This window comes from Aphis gossypii, chromosome 2 (assembly GCF_020184175.1).
Source record: "Aphis gossypii isolate Hap1 chromosome 2, ASM2018417v2, whole genome shotgun sequence".
NCBI classification, from domain to species: domain Eukaryota; kingdom Metazoa; phylum Arthropoda; class Insecta; order Hemiptera; family Aphididae; genus Aphis; species Aphis gossypii.
Genome location: NC_065531.1, coordinates 58,932,010 through 58,958,677, shown reverse-complemented (window position 1 = coordinate 58,958,677; position 26,668 = coordinate 58,932,010). Strand labels below are relative to the sequence as shown.

General features: G+C 29.8%; 1 protein-coding gene across 2 annotated transcripts in view; it reads right to left on the bottom strand.

Annotated features, from left to right (window-relative positions):
• Positions 1 to 26,668, bottom strand: part of LOC114129939 (discoidin domain-containing receptor 2-like) — a 218,974-nt gene that overhangs the window by 9,910 nt on the left and 182,396 nt on the right. For both annotated transcript variants that reach the window (XM_050202033.1, XM_050202034.1), the window contains exons 7-11: positions 16,897 to 17,067; positions 12,726 to 12,856; positions 8,051 to 8,258; positions 3,376 to 3,495; positions 30 to 500 (exon numbers count right to left, since the gene is read on the bottom strand). In XM_050202033.1, the coding sequence (XP_050057990.1) occupies positions 30 to 500; positions 3,376 to 3,495; positions 8,051 to 8,258; positions 12,726 to 12,856; positions 16,897 to 17,067 (1,101 nt within the window). The remainder of the gene's footprint in view (positions 1 to 29; positions 501 to 3,375; positions 3,496 to 8,050; positions 8,259 to 12,725; positions 12,857 to 16,896; positions 17,068 to 26,668) is intronic.

The window sequence follows — 26,668 nt, the reverse complement described above, 5'->3', positions numbered from 1 at the left end:
GGGGCGTACACGTGAGTTAGGTTACTTACCAGTGTATTCGCTGCTCTTGCTGGTGGTCAACGCCGACACGTCCTTCTTGAACAGGAACGTGGTCGGAGCGTAATCGTGATTCTTGCCGGACGGCAGCCGCTTGTACGGCTCGTGGTACACGGACGAGTTGTCGCTGTCCTCGGACTCGTGGCCGACGTGACCGCCGACGCCGCCGACCCGACCGCCGCCGATGCCGATGCCGATGCCGCCGCCCAACACCGTGCCGCTCCTGCAGTACAGCGACGACGAGCCGACGGTCCCTTTGGAGCCGTTCTTCAGGTGCTTCATGTTGATGGACTGCTGCTTGGGCGCCCCGAGCGTGGCCTGCTTGAACTGGAGCAGAGCGACCTTCTGTCGACCGCGTTTCAGCGCCAGACCGACGGCCACGCCGGCCACCAGCAGCACGGTCATGGCCAGCGACCCGGTGACCAGTCCCACGTACGTCTGAGTGCTGTTGCCCGGACTAGGTCCTGCGAAAAATCATCGTTTACAAGCGGTTGTTATATCGTCGTCGTCATTTTTTCGAATCGCGCGAGCCACTCATTTTTGCGTACCGTGAATCAATAATAATTATAATATTATTATATAGTACGGCACTTGGCGTAAGTCGATGTCAGCATTTATAACAATAACGATGATGAGAATTACTTGTCACCCAAAACGCGGCTATAGAATCCGAAAACTTTGAGTAAACTTACGCGTTAAGTCACTAGCAATCACTTTTTTTTTTTTTTTTTTGCAGTACGTGTCCGAATACAGTGTGTTAAGTATACTTTAAAAATATGATGACACGATATCTTTAAGACTTATAATATTGTATTTCCAAAAATTAAAGTCTAATGGAGAAGTTAAAAAAATAAAAGTTGTCACGGTTGAGAAAAAAAAGGAGTTTAGTTTGTGACGATTATAATAATATAATATAATAGTTTATAAGTATTGCGCTCTCGAAATATTTATTTTATAATACTTAAAAATCATACTATGAATATTGAATACTGAAAAAACTGAAGTAAATAACTCTATACTTCAAACAAAATTACAAATGTATTTATTTATACTTCGCTACTATAGTGCTACTAAATAATTAATTAAATTAAACGAAAATCAACAGACGATGTACCGTAGATAATACGTGCCATATTCACAGCAGGAAGAGATAAACTCATCAAATGTATAAATGAAAAATGAGAAAATAATGAGTTTTCTACGAGTCTATATTATGATGCATAGATATTATTACGAAAAAAAATTGACGTAGGTGAAATATAAATGTTTAGAATATTCATAGACTTTTGAGCATTTAATAAAATGTAAAAGAATCTATGAGTTTAAATCAAACAATATTACAATATATATAATAGTCATATAGGTATATAAGCGTGAGTATAAAAGAACAATATATATATTTAATAATAAGTCCATCGATAAGGAATGTGTAGTAAGAATAACAACTACGAAAACGACATAAATAAATAAAAATTATGAACCACAAGAATATTTCACACGTGCCAAAAAATGTACGATTCTGAAATCTTTATTAAAAATATCTTGGAAATACTACGTTAGCGGAGACTTGTGTTCATAAGAGGTAGAATTATTATTTAAAAAAGAGCTTATTTTATACGTGATTTTATTGAGTTAGAGAAACGACTTAACGTCAATAAATTCAATATAAGTTATAAAAATATTTTCGATTTTTGTGTTGATCAATATTTGGAGAGTTAATATGATTAAAACAATCATATTCTACTAGAGTGAAGTATATCAATTGTATAATTATCTATACATAGATCTACACACCAGAGGTAACTCCAAAATAAGTGTTGTCCGTTATCAAATGCAATAATGTTATGAATACAAATAATATATTGATTTGGCAATTATTAATTTTTGATTTAATATCTATGTGGATTTTATCAGAAAAATCTTGTGACCCAACTACATTCTCGACAAGATCATTACCTAGTAATTTAAAAGATGGCTTTAGTTTGAAAACACCACAGACAGAGAAATCGACGTCCCTATGGAAATATTCATAGTAAAACTGTTGAAGTATCTTTACAAGACACTATAAGTAAAATATCAAACATAGATAAGGAGACATTTATTTAAGTCGATAATACTTTTTGCTCTGTGATTTGACAGTGTAGTTTATAATGGTGTAACAAAAACATAAATAGTATTTTCAAACAATATCACTATATTTGGTATGTAGACTGTCTTTGTCATAAATTCGTTCTACAGATTAAAATTATTAAGCTATAAATAATTTATATCGATGTAATATTTTTTGTGCTATGAAGTTAATTCAACTGATAAAATAGTTGTTAATATAGAGATTAATATAGATGTTGTTCGTCAAGATAGAATGCAAGTTGCAAGACTATTAGACTTTACTGATAAATTAAAGACAATTATGCTTAGATATTTTTTGTTTCTATGGAAAGTAAACTTATGCCCAACTTATTGTAAACTTAGGACAGTATGTAATAAATAAACAGAAACTTGATAATTGCAAGATAAACTTATTATAATAATATGTTGATTGTAAACAGAATCTATAATTAGAAGGTAGTCATGAAAAAAAACATGTAAACAGTTAACGGGTTAAATAACATGACGTAAGTTGTTATTTTAGGTCAAATTAAGGATATTAAAGGTATCCGAGAGTCAAAATATTTTAAATAACTTATTTTAGAGCTTACTCCGATGTTTTAATACCACCTTTACATCACATAGTTTTAAAAAAATACATGTATATAATGTGTATTATTTATTAAATTAAATAAACTATTTATTGATTTAAGATACGAGTCTTTACGGTTACCAACTCAATATTAAGTATTAAAAAGACTGATTGCAGTTAGTATGCAACAGGATTTATTATATTCTATAAAATATAAAACTCATTAACTTCAATAAATAATCATTCATTGAATTTATCAACACATACAATGGTTAACAATATAAAATATGTTTTATAACTAATAAAAAAAGGCTAAGAAAATAATTTTAAATCATGGAATATTATAAATTATTATTTTTTCCTGCGTAAAATTGTATATTATAAAATAATATATCATATTAATCCTTTATAGTCTATATTAAAATATTCGATAAATTTAAAGTTATTAAAAAAATATATAAATTTTAGTGATTAAATCAGTTTTTCCATTACAGCAGACCAAAGAGTATCTACCTCCTTAACTCAGATCGTACACAACTTGGGCTATCGTATACAGCCACCGGAAATGTGCAGTACGTGATAATATAGCATCATGTACATAATACAGATAAAAGTGTACATGAGTATTATAATATTATTATTAAGTTTGAACGGTTTACCTGTAGTAACTTCCTTCCTTGTTTGCGTCGTATCACCACTCTGGCGAAGTTCGTATCCAGTTTCCTTTTGAGTGTAGAACTGCGATAACAATCCCTCGGTTATGTTTGCAGCGACTAATTCTGTAAATTACCAATAATACCGTAAATGTTATAACTAGGTCTAGGATTTATATGCAATACTATATTATTTTTGTAACTTCTTATTATTAAGTAATGTTCATGAGTCACCTCATGATGATTTAAATGGTGGTGTTTTTATTTCGCATATTTTTGCGTATTTCGGAGAAAATTCATATTATTACATATTTTGAATAAAATGAATATTATTGGCTATTGCATATTTTTGGCGTACTTATATAATATTAATTGCATATCTTTAATAAGCCAAATGCATATTTTACAATTTTTTATTGAATATAAATCCTATTCCTAGCTTTATAACATTATTCATACATGACAACACTGTTTTTCGTATCCATAACTGCCAGTTAATGGATGCGTATATAGGAGGATAGCAGGTACATGGGCTCTATACGCGACATCCAGTCTAGTTTACATATATTATGGTTTGCGTTTTGCAATTAGACTGCCGCGAACTATGGTAAATTTTAATGTCGGGTCACCCATGGTCATTGTTCGAAAGGACGAGAATTCATGTTTTAATGGAATGTACTCATTAAAGGAGAGCTTGGGGGGCTTAAAAGCACGCCTGTTATTTGCGCATGAAACACAAACGCACCTGGTCCCGAAACATAAATTTTAAGTTACGTTGGGTGGATAAAAAAAATAACAATAATAATAATAATAAGAAAAAAAGTTTAGTCCCACGTAGAAGAGGTATTGACTAATGGATGTCTTAATTAACGCCAAATGTTTCAGTTACTGTACATTGGAAACACAAGGGACGTTAATATAGGTGAGTGAAAAGTTTTTAGACGTTAACAACTTTTCTTTTTTTTTTTACGTTGGTAAACGTTTTTGTTCAATTCTGTAAATGTCAATGGTCAATATTGATAATGTTTTTTGTCCGTTGAATGTTTTGTGATATATATAGTTAATATGACTGATAGACTCAAAGTTTGTAAAAGAAGTTGTCATTTCGTTTTTAGAATAAAACTATTAATAGATACCACTAAATATACTTTACAGACAGCTCAATAGTATTAATCGAATTTAAAACGATTGACCATTAGTTTTGTCGTGGCATCGATAATGAATTTGATATGTTTTACCGGGACACAAAGATAATAAACGATTGATTTACTGTCAGACAAAAAACTAACAGTATTTATATTATACATTTTCTTCTATCAAAATATTAAAGTAATGGCAGTAGTTATTAATTCATTGTTAGCTCTATATGCTTGAATTTTATAGTACTATTCTTTATGTTTTTAATAATTTATAGTGTACAATGTGTACACTGTACATACTCATATGAAACTATTATTATTATTTTTTTTTTTTTTGAACAGTTTTGTGTACTAAACTAGGGCAAAAACGCCAAAAACATAACAATTTGTCACAAGAATATTAGAATAATTTATAAAAGGTTAAGAGTCGTAATGTATAATGTTATACAACTCAATCTTAAGTACTACATTACCATACCTAGTTATGAATATATATTTTTTTTATGTCTTAAGGTAAAGAATATTGATATAATATACCATTAAAAATATGTATTTAATGTTATTTAAATTATTCTAAATTTCATTTTTAAAATCTCTAAAATATGCTTACAAATTACGCAATATATAAATTATACTAGCACGAAAATCGTTAGTTACTTAATAAAATGTATTCTCATATTTATAGTTTTCTATTAGACATTTTTTACTAGACGAATGAATTTTAAGCATTAGAAAATCGATTTAAATATAAAAAATATTAAGTATGTGAAGAAAACGAGGAATCGTTTACAGGAGTCCTGGAATTAGTGAAAATTCTGATTAAAGCAAATTATGCAAAGAGAATGCAACACGTTGTGACCTTTAAAAACCAGCCATGGCTATTCTAACAGAAAGGTATTATGGTTATATACCAAGTAGGTACACACAAACGAGACGGTGGATTCAATGACTAAGGTGTATGGTTAACAACAGTCGATTAATCTTACAAATTTATGATTGGCATCACACGTGAGTAAATAATAAAACCAGTAGTGACAGGTCAACCGCAAAGATACTTTATTATCATTATAATGGAAATAACAAGGACTCACTGATACTGATTAGGGTCGCTTGCATATTAAGTGACAATGATTTTAATTAGAGAAAAAAGTGAAATAGTATAATATGCAACGAAATCTGTGATATGATTTAAATTTAGTCATTTTGATTAGGGTGTTTTTTTATTTTGCAGTACATAAACTACGATTTGCAACGACCGAGACGGCCTTATCATTTTACTCGTTCGTTGTTCAATGTGCATTGATTCAAGGAAATCCTTTGAAATTGGATTCCTTTAGGGGTACATAAAACCACACTACGGTGGCCACGAGGAATTTCTATTCACTGAAGGATTTGATGGGCTTTTGTGTCTTGACGCATTCCTGTATTATAAAAGTTCATTTTGAATAACGATTCAATGTAGTAAAAATATTGCACATGAATCCAACTGTACACCTTTTACATTTCGTTTTGTTTTGAGAAATAATATATTTCAGAGAAACTATAGACAGGTAAGGCGCTTATATTTGTATGCTTAATATTTATTTTTCAAGTGCATAATACATTTAATAGTTAAATTTAATTTCAACTGAGTCTAAAGAGTTCAATCAACGATACTAATAATATGTAGTCGCATTATATTGAATTGGTATATTATAATATTCGATGGATTTCGTTTAAAACGCGATTTTGTAATATTTTTTGGAAGATTAATTCATATATTTGAAGTGGATGACTGGCGGGAGCTGGTCGATATCAAAGCAGATGGCAGTTGTCGGATAATAGATAATAATATACTTATATTTTACATACACACATACACATACACATACACGTCAGCGCACGAATATACGCATATTATTATAATATATGGTAAAAACGTTTTCGATTTATTTATTTTTACCAAGGGAGTATATACACGGCGGTGGTGTATTCCGACAAAACGTCTCGTATGGAAATAATAGTAAAATGTAACTCGAGCTCGATGTTATTGCGAGAGAAAAATGCGGATTGTTATCCCCACGTCGTCGTTGATGTGTGACGTGCACCGAAAGAAGCTCCCTCGTATGCTGTATCGCGTATAATAATATCTCTCAACGTTTACCGATTGCGACCGACCGGAAATTTAAATCGTACCAATATATACGACGACGCTTCCATATTATACGTATACGAACGGAGGGTGGTGAATATATATTATAATAGACCGTACTGCGTTCTCGTCCCTCCCCTCCGTTCCTTTTTACTGTGCGTGTCGTACGCTGAAAAACAATTTTTTTTTTCTACGGTTAGGGTGTGGTGTGGCCTGCGCGCGTGTAGACCGAATTTTCAAGTCAATCTACGACCAAAACAGGCGGTTTAAAAAGGACGGCGTTTCTTGTCGAACAGGATCGGCTATAAACGTATTTTTGTCAACTTGTATACGTGCAAGGTCGAGGGGTTTGATTTTACGCGAATCGCTTTTTAATGAAATGGAAAACAAATACAAGCGTGGACAGTCACGTACCACGCAGACTGCTTTAGTGTGCAATCGAGAATAAAATGGGATTGGTCATGCACGCAAACACATTGATGATTGTTTTCTGTTATTATAAATTGTTAAGGAATTTTTATTCGTATTACTTCCAATGTCAGACTCTTATTGAACGACAGATCCACGGATAGGTGGAAGAATATTATAAAGACCGATCAATGCGTGTTAATGCTGAATAGTTTTAGTTTGGAAAATTCGATAACATTAAAATTAAAATAAATTTTCCATTTCCAGTATTTATAAGTTTATAAACAAGTTGAAAACCTAAAAATTATTTTCCGTGCGTGTTATAGTGTAGGGTGTATATAATGATATGATTAAAAAAAAAATGAGATTTCTCAATAAGAAAATCACTTTACCAAGACATTTACTATAATGTCTTTATCTTGTTTATTTAGTGACAATTAAGAATTATATGGGTAATAAATTATAATAATAATACGCTGACTTGTCGTAGATACTTGTGCAGATATAACGCGTCTGGTTGATAAACGTAAATAAGTTTGTAGGAACATAAACTATGCTAAGTTATGGTGAATTATAGTTTTTGTCTATTCAGTAACCGTACCAAGTTCACAAACGCTAGTGATTTATGTGGTTGGTGGTTAAAATGACAAGTGGACTTAAATAATACGCTTTCGAATGAGAATAGAGTGCAGGTTGGTTTATTGATTAGCCAGGAATACAACATATGGCTATTTATGACATCTTTGTTTCAAGTGACTAGGCCATTTATATAATAATATAAAATGAACTTCGAACATTTAGTTTTGATGCATTTTAAACAATATATACTTGAAGATCAATAATGTTCATACATCTTTATTTTTTATAATTAAAACTTATGGGTGAATCGAAGACCTTACAATTTTAACTTTTGCGATATCTTTTAAACTTTTTCTGAACTGCTGTGTATTACAAAAAGAATTATTACGATATATTACTCGAGTGCGTCTCGAAAATTACTTACCGGACTCAAACGAGACCTCGCTGATGAGTATCCATCGAGCAGAAAAATAGAGACATATCTTGATATACCGGCCCACCCTGCTCTTCAGATTGATGGTTATGTTTACAGCGGTGTCCTTAATGGCCTCCGACTTTGTGCTAAACTTTATCGGCCATTCTTGCCATTTGTCCCCGTCTAAGCTGACGTAAATCAACGCCATACTAAACACCTGAAAGGGCAGAAAAATATATGTCGTGTTGAGAAAAAAAAACAATTCCATAAATCACATAGATACACATTGAATATTGTTTGCATATTATTATTTATGTACACATGCACCCTATAATGTAGGATGCTTTCACGAAATTAAACATTTATCTTTATAATAATATACTGTGTACTGAATAAGGTAAAAATTGTTGTTTTATCACGTTTTCAAATAAATTAAAAAATTTGAATTATTTGAATTTTTTTTTTTTTTATATAACTAAATTTTTAATTTTATAAATGGATTAAATAATTTCCGTTTCGTAGTAAGTAACAGTTTCAAAAACTTTAGATTAAAATTTTATTAATTTTGCATAAACAATTCTGTATGAATAGAAAATTATAAAACTCTATTCTCGTAATCGTTTTATGAAGCCTTAAAATAAAAATATTAATAATATCTTAAAATTATGATAAAAATATTAAAATAAAACGTTTTACAAAAGATTAACTTTAAATATGGGTATAATACATTTAGTTAATATATATTACATAATACATATTGTATTATGTGAAAGAACTAATTTTCCGAAGTGAATCCTGTCAGTATAAATATGGGCACAACCGAAAAAGCAATATGTACATTATTTTTAAATATTATTATTAATTAATACAGTGGATTTTTTTAACTATACAAAATGTAAAGTATTAATTATTTTAATGATCAATAAACATTAGCTTATTATAATATGCATTTTTTTTTTCAGTATAATATTATGGCTAATTTATAATTACGAGTTTTATCCTACTCCCCACACAAAAGCATCGCAGTTATCAACATTATAATACATTATAAAAACTTTTTTTTGTATATGTATATATGTTATATGTTAAATAAATATCTAAATACTCGGTAACTAATTAAAAATATGAATATATATTTAGATTACAAAAACATGAAATATCAAGTGATTGATTGATTTTCAAACAACAAAAGTTAATACCAACGCAATAATATCAATTTCCACCAAGTCTATACATTATTCATTAATGTGTAATTCGATCGGAGACTAAACGCTGATAGTTAATATTTACTCAGTCGGGTATTATTACTTACAAATTCAAATAAATAATCCAGTTTGTACAATCCGAGGAAAAACTGAAATATTAACCGTGTTCCCGAAGGCATATAATATAGATACTATAACGTGTTAAAAATAAAATATATATAAGAACACTGAGGTGTTCCATTTTCTAAATTGAATGGAATACAACAGAGTTCAACAGAGACATAATATATTATTGGAAATGTTGGATTTGGAATAACGGTTTATGGATCCATTATTGTCTTTCTTTTATATTGGCAATAAATATAATATTCAAATAGAAGGTTATCTGCAAACACCGCCGGTGATCTTGTACTAAACTTAAATTTACAACCCTCGCGGTGAATGTAATAAATACCGAGTTCTGAAAAGTATAAGTAGAATATATTATATGTAATACGTAGGTATGTAGGTACATGAAAAAAAAAAAAAAACTATCTCAAACAATAATAATACGACGGTATATTGAATCATTTTAGGTGTAACTTTAAAAGCTAAAATCCCAAATATTAACAAATCAACTGATTAATCGATGGTGAAAAACATTTATATCATGAAATTTGTTTTTATTTTTATTTTTTATTGCACACACTGATTTTTTTTTTTTAATCTTAATATAAAATTAACGATGTCTGTTTAAATGATTTGTTATTATACTTTTTAGACATAATCTTTTAGTTTTTATTTTATTTTACTCAAAATAAGAAATAATGATTTTGTTTTAAATTTGATTTAAAAATTAAAAAATAAACTTTTAACCTTTAAAGTTTATTTTATTAGAACTATATTTTAAAATTTGTTAAGGTAACATTTTAAAAGTTCAACAAAGTTTGAAAATACAAAAAAAGTTTGAATAAGATTCAAGTTTAAAAAAAAATTAAGCTCAAGTTCTTGAAAATGTAAGTTTGACCCATCCCTAGTAGAAATGATGAAAGTCACTGTAAAATACTTTGTCTTCATATAATACATTTTATTCGAACATGATTTCTAAAAAGGTTAAACGTATATTATTATAGTATGTCTCAAAATGAACATTTGTAGCCTGTAGGCATTTTCCGAGAAATTTCGTAAGAGGTATATGCATTATATATACGTTTACAAATACGACAAAGTTTGGGACTGTAGTAAGTACATAACTTATAAATCATGAGACGTATGTACTATAATATACTCTATAGGATTCTTGTTTTTAAAACTAGAAGCATATACATAATAAATAATAATAATATATATAATATATATATATGTTAGAGTCGATAGAATCAAATACTTGCAATAATATTAAGCTATGTTATTTGAAATATTTGGCTGAACATTTAAATGGACTAAATTAAAATATGATAATATTATTATTTAGTATTTTACTCTAGAGAGAAATATAAATTAGACGATAATAATTATCAATCATGTTTACAATGTATTTACTGAAGAGTCAATTATAACTTTTGACACACTCGGAAATCAGTATATAAAAATGTATAATATCTCAACAAAAATGCTTTTAAAAATTGGCAATATTATAATACTTTATATATGCACACAATTACGTTAGAGATAGAAAAATAACTTTCGAAATTTTTTAGACTTTTTTATCTCAACTAAACTTACAATAATATAAAAATAAAATGACAAACTTAGGCGTTTATTAAAAATGTCTAAAAACTCTTAAAGCAATTATTATGAAAACAATATTTCTTAATATAATATTATGAATTTTCTAATTTACACTAAAAGCTTAAGTAATGTATACAAATTTCCTAAAAATAATGTCCCAGAAATGCTCGAAAAGTGCAAAATAAAAGTTTTACTTTTGAAGTATTATCACATTAAATTAATTATGTACTTGAAACGCATTGTCCTAGAGTATTAAAAAAATAATGCACTTTGCAATTGAAGCCAGGTTCTTAATAATAATCATAATTATTATTAATATTAATTATTTGCTATAAAATGACTACATAAGTATTACTGATAAAGTACGTAAAAGAAAATATTATTCTTGTTTGCAACGAACTCGACAAATAAATAAAACAAATTAATTGTGTGCTTGAGTATATTGAAATAATTGTGAATACTTTTACACTTATTAAAAACGTAGGTAATACCAAATATTTTATTTTCGAATTTTAAAATTATTTTTGTCTAAGGTACCTATATTAAATCAAAAACGTATATTGTTGTTATATATGTATTTAAAAAAAAAAAAGTATGTAATAAGCTTAAATAATAATGAAGTTTTAAAAAAACGCGTTATATCATCTAAAAAATCACTGTCGATCGCGATAAGATAAAAATCACCCCTACTCATGACGACGCGTTCGTAGCCCGCCGAACGTCGATGTAATAATATGAAATGGGAAGTTTGAATAAGCGTTTTCGTGTCGCGCCCACGTCGATCGCGATGTGCGTGTGGCGCGTTAGAAGGCGAGACGCAGACGAATGAAAAAAAAAAACCGTTATAGGACCGTATTAACACCGAACATACTTATCCGACAGCGGCGGATGTATTACACTTATATTACACTTATATATACGGGGTGATTAGAAGATTGCGAATTTCACACAATCAGTTTGAAATTCGAAATAAGGGGAGGAGGGGTTGAGCGAGCGTTCGGCGAGTCACCCTGTATATGCATTATATTTAATGTGCCAGGGTGGAACACAATGGCTGTTCGTTACTATTGAGAGCTTTCGTCCTGCGGGCGAGCATATCGCGGGGAAAGGGACAATCGCGCGACCACTTGCGGCTTGGTTAGGCGGCGGCGGCTCCGTTTCTGCAGGACGCGTATAATGCCAACAATATACAAACGTCGAGGAAACAATGCACGCGTAATAACGTACAATAGCGCGTACGGCATTATAGTATATTATTGCTTTGTACGAAACGGTATAACTTATAAATATTAATAATAATTCGGATTCGAGTTTGTCGTAGCTTTAATTTTTGTTTTTCCGTACTTTGCCGTGAAGCAAAGCTTACGGATAATCAAATTAACTATGAGACACAAATAAGCCTTCGAATATCATATCTTATGATTATAGCATTACTATAATAATCATATTATCTAGTATGAATCGTGATATGTTACTACGATGATAAAACAACAATTTTAAATCCTGTTGACAAGACAGTAATTCAGGTTCCCGCAGTTTGCAGTGAAAATTGAAAATTACTGTACAATTGTTTTAATATTTAAATATATATACCTATATATATATTGTTAGACCTATTTTAAGTACCTATACGTCATAATCTAATATTAAACATTTAGTGACCGGGATCAGATACAAAATTGTATAGCTCTTAAACCCCGTGGTGTAGAAATATTATATACTATTATACGAATACAGAAATATATAAGAAGGTAATGAAAAACACTCACTTTTACGTCTCTGGTCGGTATATGGCTGCTGTGTATTTTTACTTCTTTGAACATTCGGAATCCGTTGAACTCAAACACTAAATCCAACTTATTACCAATGGAATCGTTTGACCAGCCGACCCATCTCTTACCTACAACAATAAATACATTCAACTATTGCACAATATCATAGAATTACACACATGTAATATATTCTTATTATAATAAGAATCCAGAACATTTTTTAGAACGATATTCAAAGATATTTAAGGAACCGTAAAAAATATGGTAAAAGAGCAAAGGAATAATAAAATATAATAATACCTATGTACGTCTTATCATTGTGTATTTATTTATTTTTTTTTTTTTGGCAATGACTGCAACTAAAATAACGAACGCTTACCGCACAAAGGCAGTACATATACAAATTGAATGGTCAAAAGAAAGTACATCATTTACCACTATCTATATAATAATATTAATATAATAGTAAATTATTTACGTATACGTGTAACCGGAACTTGAATATTTCATATTTATTTTATAAAATGAAAAGATCTGAAAATATTTTTTCATATGATTCAAATTATCCATTTTATTTACACGCATCATTTTTTATTTTTACTGATTATTATTTAAAAGCGAAATGCGTACCGTGAGATAAGTTTTAAATGCAAATTGAATTTCTCGTACTGTGAGTGTTACGAACAATTCAAGTGTTTTGAAAAATAGTTTTGATAATCAAAAGAAAAAAAAAGCAAACAAACAAATAAAAATAAATTACGTGGTATTATTGTAAGTTAAAATGATCCAATTTTATGATGTTTACGGTCGAATTATAATCTATATAGTATGGCAATAAAAAAAATTACTTCGTCGTTTATTAAATTTTGTAAGGCAAATAGCTGTTAGTATACATTTAAATATTTTAAACGCGTTTTTTGATTAATTCTATCAATTACGTTTTCACTCTCGTATACCCACTACTTCCGTATTGAATTCAATATCGACGTTTTATATGTGAGTACTGGTTAACAAAATTAAAGAAATATTTTCTTCTCTTTTTTTCAATCCATAGATCAGTTTGCTACAACTTTTAATGACTTGGTATTAGATTAAGTTAGTCTCTTTATGTCCTTGTGATTTTATCTATCCATGTCATGATTTAAATCATATATTCTGACGTTGGTCTTTTTCTTATGATGTCATATTATACTTCAACATATCCTTCAATTATTATTGTTTAAACATTTCATATATTCATACAATGTGATGTCCTATAATTTTTTCTTTTCTGTATCGAACGCCTTGCTATAATTTCCAATTTTATTTCATCCTGTATTCCTGACTAATACCTCTACATTGGAAATTCTTTCAGCAAATATGAGCTTTATAGCAATTTTCTGAAAACTACATCTTGAAGGTGTCGAGTTAACTTTATTTCTACTGAACTAATTGTCAACCATTCATTCACAACTAACAATTTCACGCTCCATATTAGATTATTTAGAATTTCATTTTTACTGAAAAAAATACGCAATTTACGAGTATAATATGTGTAGGTAGTCAATGAATGATTTTTTTTTTACCTTTGAACCGTTAATGCTTCTTTTCACCTGTACAATCATACACACATGAAAAAAAAATTTTCTGAAGCTATTCCCTGAAATACTGTATCCTATGTAAATTTAAAATATTCTATTTTAAGTTAATTTAATCGCTTTATTAACATATAAAATATATAAACTATTTTAATATAAAATTATAAATTATAAAAATGTAAATTTATTTATTAAAATATGCATATTATATTTACTGTGCGTATATTATGATATTATTTGAATATTTATAATTATTTAATATTAATATTATTTATTTTTTATTTCATTTTAATAATAATTTTAAATGTTATAGAATATTAATGGGTATTTTTATCACTTACATTTCTTAGCGTTAATTCATATTTTCAATAATGTTTAGGTAAGATATAAGCTCAAATTTGTTATACAATTTATTATATTCATTGTACAATCTCATAAAATTATAAAATACGTTATAATATACTATAACTTATTATGGGTATATACATACTGTATTATACAGTGTCCTTTAACATTTTTTATCGTAAATTATACACATTCCGACCCTAGATATTTTTCGACTAGGTCTAAATTATTAAGGTAACATGCGATGTGTAGCGTTAACACAAGGGCACTCGGATAATCATGTATTAAAATATTTAATGAAAACAGTCTTTAAATCATACGGTGAAATACTAATAAAAAAAAAATAAATTAGTGTTGTAAACTAAACGTGTTTTTTTATTGATGAAAACATCTTGCAACGTTTCTTAAAAGGAATACAGATCCTTTTCTGAATAACTTATGCCGCAATATTAAGTCTCCCCGATACGACAATACATTTTATCGCAGACATATCATACAATATATACACGTGTAATAATAAAATATTCTGGGTACGTTATATACAGAGCCGGTAACGCAGTATGACAATATTTTAATATATTGTTTTAATAACAGTACTGTAGAGAGAAAATTTTCTTTTTCTCCGTCGGCGACCGGCCAATTATATCCTGAATTCCGATGACTCGGGGACCACGCGAATTCCAATAATTCTAAAAACCAAAATACCGTGACATTTTTTACGTTGTATCACAACGCATAAACGTTCGACGTAGGAAGACTTCTCGGAATACATTTCTTACGGAAATAATAATAATATGTAGGTACGCACAAAACGACGGTGTAGGCGGCGGCGGCGAAGGCGGCGGCGAAGGCGCTCGAAAATAATAACGCGGTATTCATCGCTGACATTTTAGCGTCCGTGTGGTTACTGCAATCTGCACGTTGATTTATACCGCGAGTCGGGCGCCAGTGGCGGGCATCGCTTTTTGCCTTTGAGTGTATGTTTAAATGCATGTGTATAGATGTATAACTTGTGCGTGCAAACCGTCGAAATAATTTGCGACGTTCGTCTCTGCCGCGTTTCGAGTTAATAAGATTTAACCATATAATGCGTATCTCCGCCGAATGCCGTTTCGGAAGAGACGGCGTGTACGCGAATTTCTAATTCTACGTATAACTCTTCTAAATGAGTTCTATATTATGTGTACATCGCCGCCGCCGTGTTGCAGCGTTTTGTTTGCGCAGTTATTATTATTACTATTTATTGTACAACGCGAACGCGGAGTACGAGAGAAGCGTCCGTAGCGGCGGTGAAACGATGGTTCGAATAGAATATATAATAAATATATTTGTGTTAAAATCACCGTACGAATATGTTATTATCGTTGATATAATAATATAATGGCGCGTAAACATGTTTTATAATATTGTGTTCACGCCTCGGTGGCTTACGCGTTATTGATATAGGTACAATAGATGTATAATATAATATTCTATCTCTATTTTTTTTCATAATATATATTGCCAAGTTATATAACTGCATTTCTCCATAATAATTCTTTACTACTTCTTTAAAATATATTAAAAACACATCGTAAAATTATTATTAAAAAGATAAATTTATAGTGCGGATCGAGTGCGAGTAAAGTATTAAATTAATATAATATCGAATGCATTATATTTTAACGCACTATCGCGTCGGTACGAATTAAATCAGTTTGTAGCATGATTGTACAAAACCATATTATATCTTGAAATTAAAATTATAAGCTTTATTAATTTTTTTTTTTTTTTTTTTATTTTTATTAATAAACATTCCATAAGAACATTTAAAGCTGCTTAGAAATTTCTTACCTACTCAGTGTCATTAACTATTATGTCTATATTCGTGTTGGTATTATCATATTTATGTTGCAAAAACATTATCCTTTGACGGTTTAATGTGGCAAAATATGAAGAATATATATATCGTAAGATTAAGTAACTTTGATAATCTATTTATTTACATATTTACATTGATAATGCCAGTTAATCATGCGCTTAGTGTATATGATCAGGTACCATAATTAAGTTTTGCTAATAATAATATTTTTTTTAGAAAACTCAAGTCCACGTAAAGTGATCACATTTGGAAGTGAAAATTATTTTACTAAGGTATGTCAAAAATATACTAATATCACGCAGTTTAAATTCATAGTAAACGAATATAAAATTTTTTAAATTTAATGAAATACACTATTTTTAACGTAGATATGAATAATACTCACTAAGAGGTTTATGAAATTGCAAATCAAACTGTAAGAAATCATCTGCTCCGTACAAACTGTCGGTCAGCATTCCTAGACCACCTGTCATAAGTGATCGTCCCAGGTCTCCATCATAGCTGACGTCTTCGAATTCGGTGTCAGCTCTGGGTGCTATATAATTTACTACGCTCTCTGAAAAATGAAAAAACAAAATGATTGATAAAATATATGCAATAGCTAAATAGTATAATGTATTTATAAATATTTAATAGTGGTAGGGAAATATTATAAAACCATTTAATCATACAGCATTTTATAAGACAACCATGTACGCTATGTATATAAAATATAAATACATGACATATATTCTTTTAAAATATTTATATTATTTTATATTATTTATTTATTTATGAAGTCACTGATAATACAATTATGATATTATACGTTTTTTTTTAAGACTTTGAAGTATATTCATCTCGATGGTTTACCGAAATGCTACGTGGTTGGTTAGTCGAGAGATACACACACATACTTAAAACTAAAATTAGAGTAAATAGTTACTCATATTTATAATATTATATTCACTTTTATACAGACACAAAATTAATATTACACAACTTTTACAAATCGTTAATAGATTTAAAATATATTTTGAGGAGGTTATTAAGGAGGACAAGTAAACCGATCGAACACACCCACCCTCCACCCATCTCTATGAATAAGCATTTATCAATAACGTGTTTTAGCTACTTTTAGCATTTGAACGAAAGAAATAAATATTCGGGTTACATATACATTTATATATTATTTATATGAATATTATATGAACGCGCGTGAAAGTAGTATACTACGTATTATAGGCGGTGGTAAAGTTTTGTTCATAATGGAGTGTCAGCGCGGGAAAGTTCGGCGCTTTCATAATAGACACGCCAGTTTCGGATCCCCTCCGCAGCACTCTTTCTGCGCGCAAGAACTGCGGCCAAACGACGAGGGCGGGCATTTTGTACTGCGAAACATAAGCCCGGACTTCCGGTCGGTAAACATTAAGCAAAACAAACTTCTGTAGCACCGACTGGTTTAGCATTTGTAAATGGCACGTTTCAATGGAGAGTCGAGTCTGATACATATATTATATATATACATACACTTTATACGCGTCGGCGATGAAGAGAAGTCGACGAGTTAATGCACCGGCACGAGTAGTAAAGTGTAGGCACATCTTAAGCCCGCCGGATCCCGCGCGGACGTTTCCGGTAAGATTAGGTCGACACGCGGATACATATATATATATATTGTAACTTATGTGTAGTTCACCACATTAATAAGTATATCGATCGTCTGCCATTACGATTTATCTGCGTTTATCTATGCGTACCTGTGGTTGTATCATGGAGTTTAAAATACAAAAATTCAACGTTGACAAAGTTTATTATCTCTTCGTATATTTCGTTAAACCATTATTATTATCTGTAAAGGTCTTGTTATTGTCGATCGGACAAATTCGATTATAATAATATAATATACGAAATGATTTTCCGAGAATTCTCACCTTATGAGCATTAAATATAATTTTAAGAAATTTTAAGTATTTTTTTATTTAAAGATTTAAAAATTAAAGTCATAGTTTATGTGTTATACATTTATAATGGACTATGAAAATTATGAAAATTGTATACAGTATGGTTTAGTGGTTTATTATAATGAGTAGTCAACTATTTTTACGAATCCATTTAATTTTATTTTTAAAATTTGATATTATTTTTATTTTATTTGAAGGGTAAATTTACTAAATTTTGAACATGAAGTACCTACACGGTTTATAAGAAACACGTTGATAATTAAATACATTGTATCTTAAAATACATCTACTTAACAATATGTGGTAGAAAAAAAATTAAATATCTCACAGACCACCCGGTTTATTATGAATAAATTATATTATATCGTTATATTAGAGGTGACAAATGATACTTGACAAATTGAGTAGGTACAGACATTTTCGTCAGAAAAATCGATCACGTGTAAAAGATGATCGTATTTGAATCAATTCATAGCCTGTGTATTGTTATCGTCGAGATTATCTGTTCACCACAACTGTTTACTTGATTCAACAAGGCACTATAATATATATTATATTATTATTATTATTATTTATTGAATCGTTTGTTTTAAGCTGCTGCGACAACAGCCACTGCTTACAGCTGGATTTCCTATTACACAGTCTGTTACGGTAAGCTTTTACGCGTGATTTGCATCCACACGAGTTTAACGCAAATAAATATTCAATTAATTTAATAGTCGTTATCGGAAAACGGTTGGACGATATTATAAATGCAGAACAGCAGTGGTTGACTGATACAGTCAATTATAAAACTCTAATAACTAATATAATAATATTGGTATTGATCACCGCGTATTGCGAATTGATGTCCTAATTATTGAAATATGTTTATTATAAACAAAATAAATTTACCAAATTATAAAAAAACATAAGCCACAATAGGACACATATTAAACATCTGATGTTCAAACTAAAGAGTAATAAATATTAATAACACCTTTTTAATCAATGACTTTGTTTAAAATATGAGTAATATAAAATAATAAGAATAACTGAAATTAGATAAAATAAACTTTACAAAATATGTAGGCCCTATAATTAAAACAGCTTAATATTTATTTATTATAAATTTTAATTTTATAAATATTATTATTGTTATTATTTTTTTTTTTTTTTTTTTTTTTAGTACACTAAGATTCATCAAACATTTCTTTGGATTCGTCTACTGTCTACTACACAGTATTACTGCTAAATTAAATAAGTAATAATTCTAATACAATTTATAATTTACAATAAAAATCAAATAATAATTATAGAACGCGTCATAATATAATAATTACTTATTTATTGACACTGGTATTATTATCCTAACTAAAATTAGTTGTAATATTCACATTCTAACTTCAAAATAAATAAATTGTTGTCGATAAAATATTGTAATCATGTATTATAATTGTATATAAAAGTAATGAATTTAATATAAAACTATATTTATTTATATTAAACAAAATATTTTGTAAATTATTTACTACATATAGATAAGTAGGTAAATATGATAGTGAATGGAGTAAGATAGTAATACAAATTTAATCTAAAGGCAATAATCTAATTTTAATCTAAAAGTATCCAAACAAAATCAAAAAAATTTTATAAATTTACAGAGTATCTATACATTTTCTGATTTTGGAATGATATGTGTATTATGGAATAATGAAAATTGCTTATCACTATTTGATCAAAGAAAAAAATATGTAACAGCATCTATTTATGTCAAAAATAGTTAAGTCTTTGAAAGAGTATCTTTTTGAAGTTCTTTGTAATTTTTGAGAAGAACAGAAACTAAATACTGTAAATTAAATAATTACATCATAACAAGTTTAGTTTTTGGCCATTTTTGGGTAATATGATATCCATCCGGGCGAGCATAAAATGTTTTATTTAAAACAGATTCTTTTGAAATATTTAAAAGAATACCGCCATTTTCTAAAAACAATATCCTGTTCTGGAAATACACGAACATTCTTAGGATTATTTGAAAATGGGTTAATCAGCGTGTACTTCACTTCTTATTACCAACATTTGATTATTTAACGACTATGTTTATATAATATAATACTTTTTAATGCGATTAACAAAATAATACGAATATCTTTGATTTTACACAATCAAGATGTAAACAATGCTATCAAAGAGTTTTTGATTATTTAATTATTTGATTATTTGATTGAAAATATATCGTTCACTGACGTCCAAAAACTTCTCTCACCCGTTGTGATGTTGAATCCCCATTGCGCCACATTGTCATGACCATCGTCATCGTTGTCATTAACGAATTTACGGTGTCCCTGTACAATTATTGTCTATGGAGACCCGAACAAATTAATCAACTTCGAAGTTCAGTGTACGGCAAACAGTAATGTGCCTACGTAAGTGGGTACCTGGGCGTTAAGTATTACTACCAAACTTCTCCACACGTTCAACGACCGTGTATAAGTCTTTGCGCATTAGCTCCGATGATCTCTCACGGCCTCTCCTCCCCACACACAACTGTACACACGTTTCACGAACTTCTCACAAAACTATTTACCCTATCTCTATCTCTCTTTTTCCCTTTACTATACGTTCGTCTGTCTTTATCTCTGTCGAGCTTAATATAATAATATATAACATAAAACGTTTGCGTGTACCGAGCGCGTGAGAAGTTCGAACACGAAACAAGTATGTTTATTTATCAAGTACAGTAAAAGTTTGGTAAACACAGTTTACTACCGTCCCAGCTGCTGATTGATTGATACTTCGTTTCCGGTTTGCAGGCCAATTCCGGCAAGATATTGCGTAATGAGAACGCTACTGGAGCTAAGTGAACTGGGATACGAAGAAAAATACTTCATAACCTCTAAATTTGTATTATAAACTAAACCGTGATGAGTTTTTGACGATTTGCACGCACTTTTATAGATGAATAATAATAGTATATGATACAGTTCATAAATATTAAATACTTAGGTTTCAAATTATTTTCTAGATTTTATATCACCGATAAATTGGTCATATAGTAAGTTAGGTTGCGTGTACATTGACAGTTATATATACATAAAATAAAAATTATCTTTTGTTTTTAATAACACCCTATGCTAATATCCACAAGGTAAGCTAGAAACGTATCGTTATAAATAATAATTAAATTATAAATATATTATGAAGTACTACAGAAGAAAAATAAGAAAATATACGATGTATAATAGTTAAAAAATATTAATAAGATAAATAATATATACATATATATGTATAAAAAAAAATAATGATTATGTTTAAAGTGAATCATAATAAATAATGAACCACATTGTCTGAATGAAGCGTCAAAATTACGAGAATATTAAAAATTCTAAGTAACGAGAAATCTTAAAAATCATTTAATGACATGTATACCTTCTTTATTAAATATTGTCTGCCAATAATAAAAGGATCTAAAATTACATTTCTCCAAAGAAATAATAGTGTGTATTGTCTTATTTCATCTATAAAAAAGTGTTTCATATTTTCTTTGTGTTTGCCGTAAATAATTAAAAACTGAAAATTCTTAATGAAATGCCTTATCCTTTGTTCAACGTTTTATTTCTTAGTAGAATAAGTAAATTCACAAAGGTGCACAGTTGTATTATTAACTAATCCTCATAAAAAAACAAAAAAAATTATAATAATAATAAATAAAAACTATAAGTAAACACTTTTTGACTTTTTATTTGAATTCATTTGTATTGTCTCCATAAAAAATAAAAATAACTATTTAGCAAAATTGAAATAAACCTGGTGAATACTTTGAAATTTAATTTGTACACACCCAGTAAACACATTTGAAAGCAATACACAATAATATTAACACTTAATGATACTTTCAATAAGTATATGAACAGGTATTATAGTTATATTTTGTGCAGTAGTAACAATATCATATTTTATCTTTTAAAACATCCCAAACACCTATTCATTTAACGTTCAGTAGTACTTATTACCACGTCGTATAATCTGGCATTCAAGTACGTTCGAAACTTAGATGTTTGTTTGAGAGACCCAATACCTCTGATTCATTATTTACAACAATTGATTAGTTCCAAAGCAGCTTATTTTGGTTCGAGAAATGTCTACCACGAGTCTACCGACGGTTGCAGATGTTACGGTTCAGATTATGGTGATAAAAGTTTTAACATTAACGGACATCTAGGCACATAATGTCTCTGATTAATTATTTACAAGTTTTGGAGATAATAGTTAATTCAAATCAATTTTCACTTTACTAAAATATATACTTGGAAATTATCACTTTACATAATAATATATATTATATATTTATTACAAAGTGCCTTTATACCTTGAATAATGAGTTCAATAGTTGATAGTTACACACTTCCGTTTAATGCAACATAATTTCAATGATGGTCGGTGAATACGTTTTAAATAATAATTCAAAGAGGTCATTAAAATTGTTTAATATGCGTATATGATCTACAGAATAGTAGACTGTCTGCTTAAAACACGAGAGAAACATAAAGGAATATGGCATAGGTATATAGGCAAAATATTATATGCATTGATGTAACCATGAGTCTAAAAATAAGTAGGGATTTAATATAATATTCGATAACTATCTGGTGTAAACGTTGAAAACTTGTAGGCGGTTATATTATGAGTATGATTTAATAACTATGTTTGAGTTTTCAGGTGGGTAAGTTTTCTGCAAATAAAAAGTACTTTTCCTATAGTCACCCGTCTAAACCACTGCAGAAGGAATTTTCATTAAAATTATAGTAATAAATGAAATCTTTAAACGAATATCATCTACAGCAGTAAGACGGTTATTACATATACGACGTGCATTTGAGACACCGTGAAAAAGGCATATAGTTTAAGCAGCGCTATCGCAGCCGTGTCGTTAAAACTGGAAAGAGAAAAAAAATTGCTCAAACTTTACAGATTTAACGCTCGAATATAATAAGAAACAGCCCAAGGGATGGTATACAACACACGCACGCGGATTATGCTTGACGCTATGCAGCTGAGTAGATGCACGCTAACACACACTTACACACACTTGATAGTTCTCGGGTATAGAGGGGCTCGTTTATCCCATGACCAACCCTTTTAACTACCACTCGAAACTACTAATTAATAATAATTATCCTTTTGTCGTAGTTGCAATATTGTTAGGAATGTGTAAAAAAACAAAAAAAAAAATAATGAGATGAGTACTTAATATTTTGTGAATACTGTTGAATTATGTAATAAAGAAGATTTTGGCTTAAAACTCAGAATTAATAAATTAATAAGTCTATCATTATAAATAATTATTATGATTTTATACAAAGCCATTTACTACAATTATATAATAATATTGGTCTTTCATATCTAACATCGTCGTAGTTTGTAAAATGAATAAGTTTTACAGCTGTATAAACGCTTGTAAACAATTTATCTATCGAAAATGGTTTTTAACCTACTTCAATTAATAAAACAAAATACAAATTAATAAATATAAAAAATCTACTGAACTCATAAAAGGTCGATATCATTGGAATTTCATATTCCAACTATAATTGCTAATCTATTATGCGATACAACGTTCAATCTCGTAACTACTGACTTGAGTAGATTCGAGAATTATCGTTTTAAACATGATATTAAATTTTTCTCGTATGTTTTTTGTTTTATTACATTATTTTTCTGCAGGCATCTCGTTAGACGTACAAATTATTTTAATTGAAACATTTTCATAATACTATAATTATAGTAACACGGCGTCTTGAATAGGCAATTTAGGTACATCATTCTCGATGATCCTTATCTATTACTAATAATTAATAATAATATAATATAGACATTCGTTATATTAAAATATTATTTCTCAGAGTAGAATCAAAACTTTTTTACACTTAATAAACGTATGCAAATATCTGATGAAAAACAATTTTCGTTAAAAAAAACTCGACTTTTTTATTATATTTATTTATATATTCATATTGTAGTACGATACGTATATCGCTCACTGTTTAATAATAATAATAATATAACATCATAAATAATTATAATAATGTTACATAATGGTAAACATATCTGCCGGAAACGATGAGTCTAAACGATATTTATAAATTCAATATACCTAATATGATAATGTAATAATAATTAATTACCATAATGTTATCAATTATATTATATGCTGTGTAAACTCATCGCCTAAGGCACACAAGTGTGTATAACACAAGGGTGATGACGAAACCGTAACAGGTACATGTATCAGCAGACCGGTATAATATATGTGGTATTGTGTGCCGGGAGAAAGGTCCACGGGGCCGTGTGTCGGACTGGACCGGTGTAGCGGTCAAAAGTCTCGCGAGCATCGTAAATTCAGTTGAATATATAATACTGTACACTCGGTCGCTTTCGGCACTTGTTTTACAATGGCCCTCTGGGGTGACGTCGGTTTTGTGGGGGGGGGGGGGGGGGTGGAGGATGACGCGATTGGATGCATTTACTATGGCTGTAGGGTACACGCGGATCTGGCGTGTAATATTTCCGAACGACGGGCCGGCCGTGTATTGTACATAATATATGATAATATTATAGCTTATGCGAAATGTAATAATATAATTTTCCGGTCCGAATCCAAGTCCGCGGCCTTACGGTATATATAAAAAAAAATAACGGTACCCATATCACCTTGTGCAAAAGTAAATATATATATAGGAGTACAAATGCAGTAAACTGAGCGAGAGAATAATATTATTACGACGTGCAATAGCGCTAGTCTCTCTTTCACAGATCGTATAATTCTTCATTACCCCTTTCTGCGTCCACCGATCCCGAGTACCGTGCCGACATCCACACATATTATTTAGATATACTATATCGCGTGTGTATGTATATATAACACGTTAAAACTCGACCGGTGGCGCTGAAATTATCCCCATCGGTCGTGTTTACATGACCAAGCTTTTAGCCACCGCAGTACGTTATCAATACCAACGACCAGCAAAGGATTACATAATACGTGTATATTATAATAATATTGTTATGACGATGAAAGTATAATATATGTGTGTACGTCGACTCGGTCCCCGTAATGAAATAGTTACGACGGTATTCGGGTGTTTATGCCAATACTAAACCATATTATGATTATACTGTCGTAGGTACACACACACACACACACACACACCACACACACACACACACAATGATGATATTATGTGCACAACATCTAGGGACTGTATAGTTATACATAATGCATTATAACTTATATAACATTGCGAACAAACTATTAACGATGGAGTATATAAATTTATCTATTATCTATATTAGGTTCCCTGGCTTCATCAATAATATATGGTACAAAATAAACGTCAAGAGATTTTTGCCATTGCAATTTTAGAAGGCATTAACTTATTAGTAACGTGTGTATAAAATATAATACAATATAATAGTACAATATTTGCTGTAACTAGTGATGAAAAAGAAAAATAATAACACGGATAAAAAGTTAAATTTATGCGGTGAAAATCACATTTTAAGAGAATTTATAAAAGAAATAAGAACCCTGAATTTTGCACTTTTTAATCAAGTAATCAACTACACTCAGTCCATTATAGAAGATGTCAAGTCTGTAAAGACCTTCAAATATTCTGCCAAACGTCTTCATCCAAAACCACTTATTTCCAGGAACTGAAATCAAAAACTGATAACTTCGTAATACTAAATATTCTACAAGGAATTCAACACATCATCTCGCATTAAATTTACTCAACTGTAAAATCAAATGCAAATCAAAACTACACCCTAGCAAACTCCATAGGAAAAGTTTCCGTTTCTGATACACAAGAATCAATAAAATTAAAATTCTCAAATCTTACATCATATCTTGTAAATAGGTGTGGTAAAACTATCAATTAAGAAAATATTCAATTGAAATTACAATAATGCCTTTCTCGACTAAAAAACATTCCAGGTCATCCATTTAAACGAGTTGTAACGGTGTAGCCTTTCCCACATAAAATGGTCCTTTTCAGGACCACCAATCGCAACACAGCATATAAAAAACAATGCCATCGGAGGGATTTAGCGGCGAATTCAAAACCCTTAGATTCATCGTACATCCCCAGCAAGTACGGCGATGGATAGGGTGATGAAGACAACAACATCCCACACATATCTATAAGTCCAAAAGTGACCCCATAATAACAA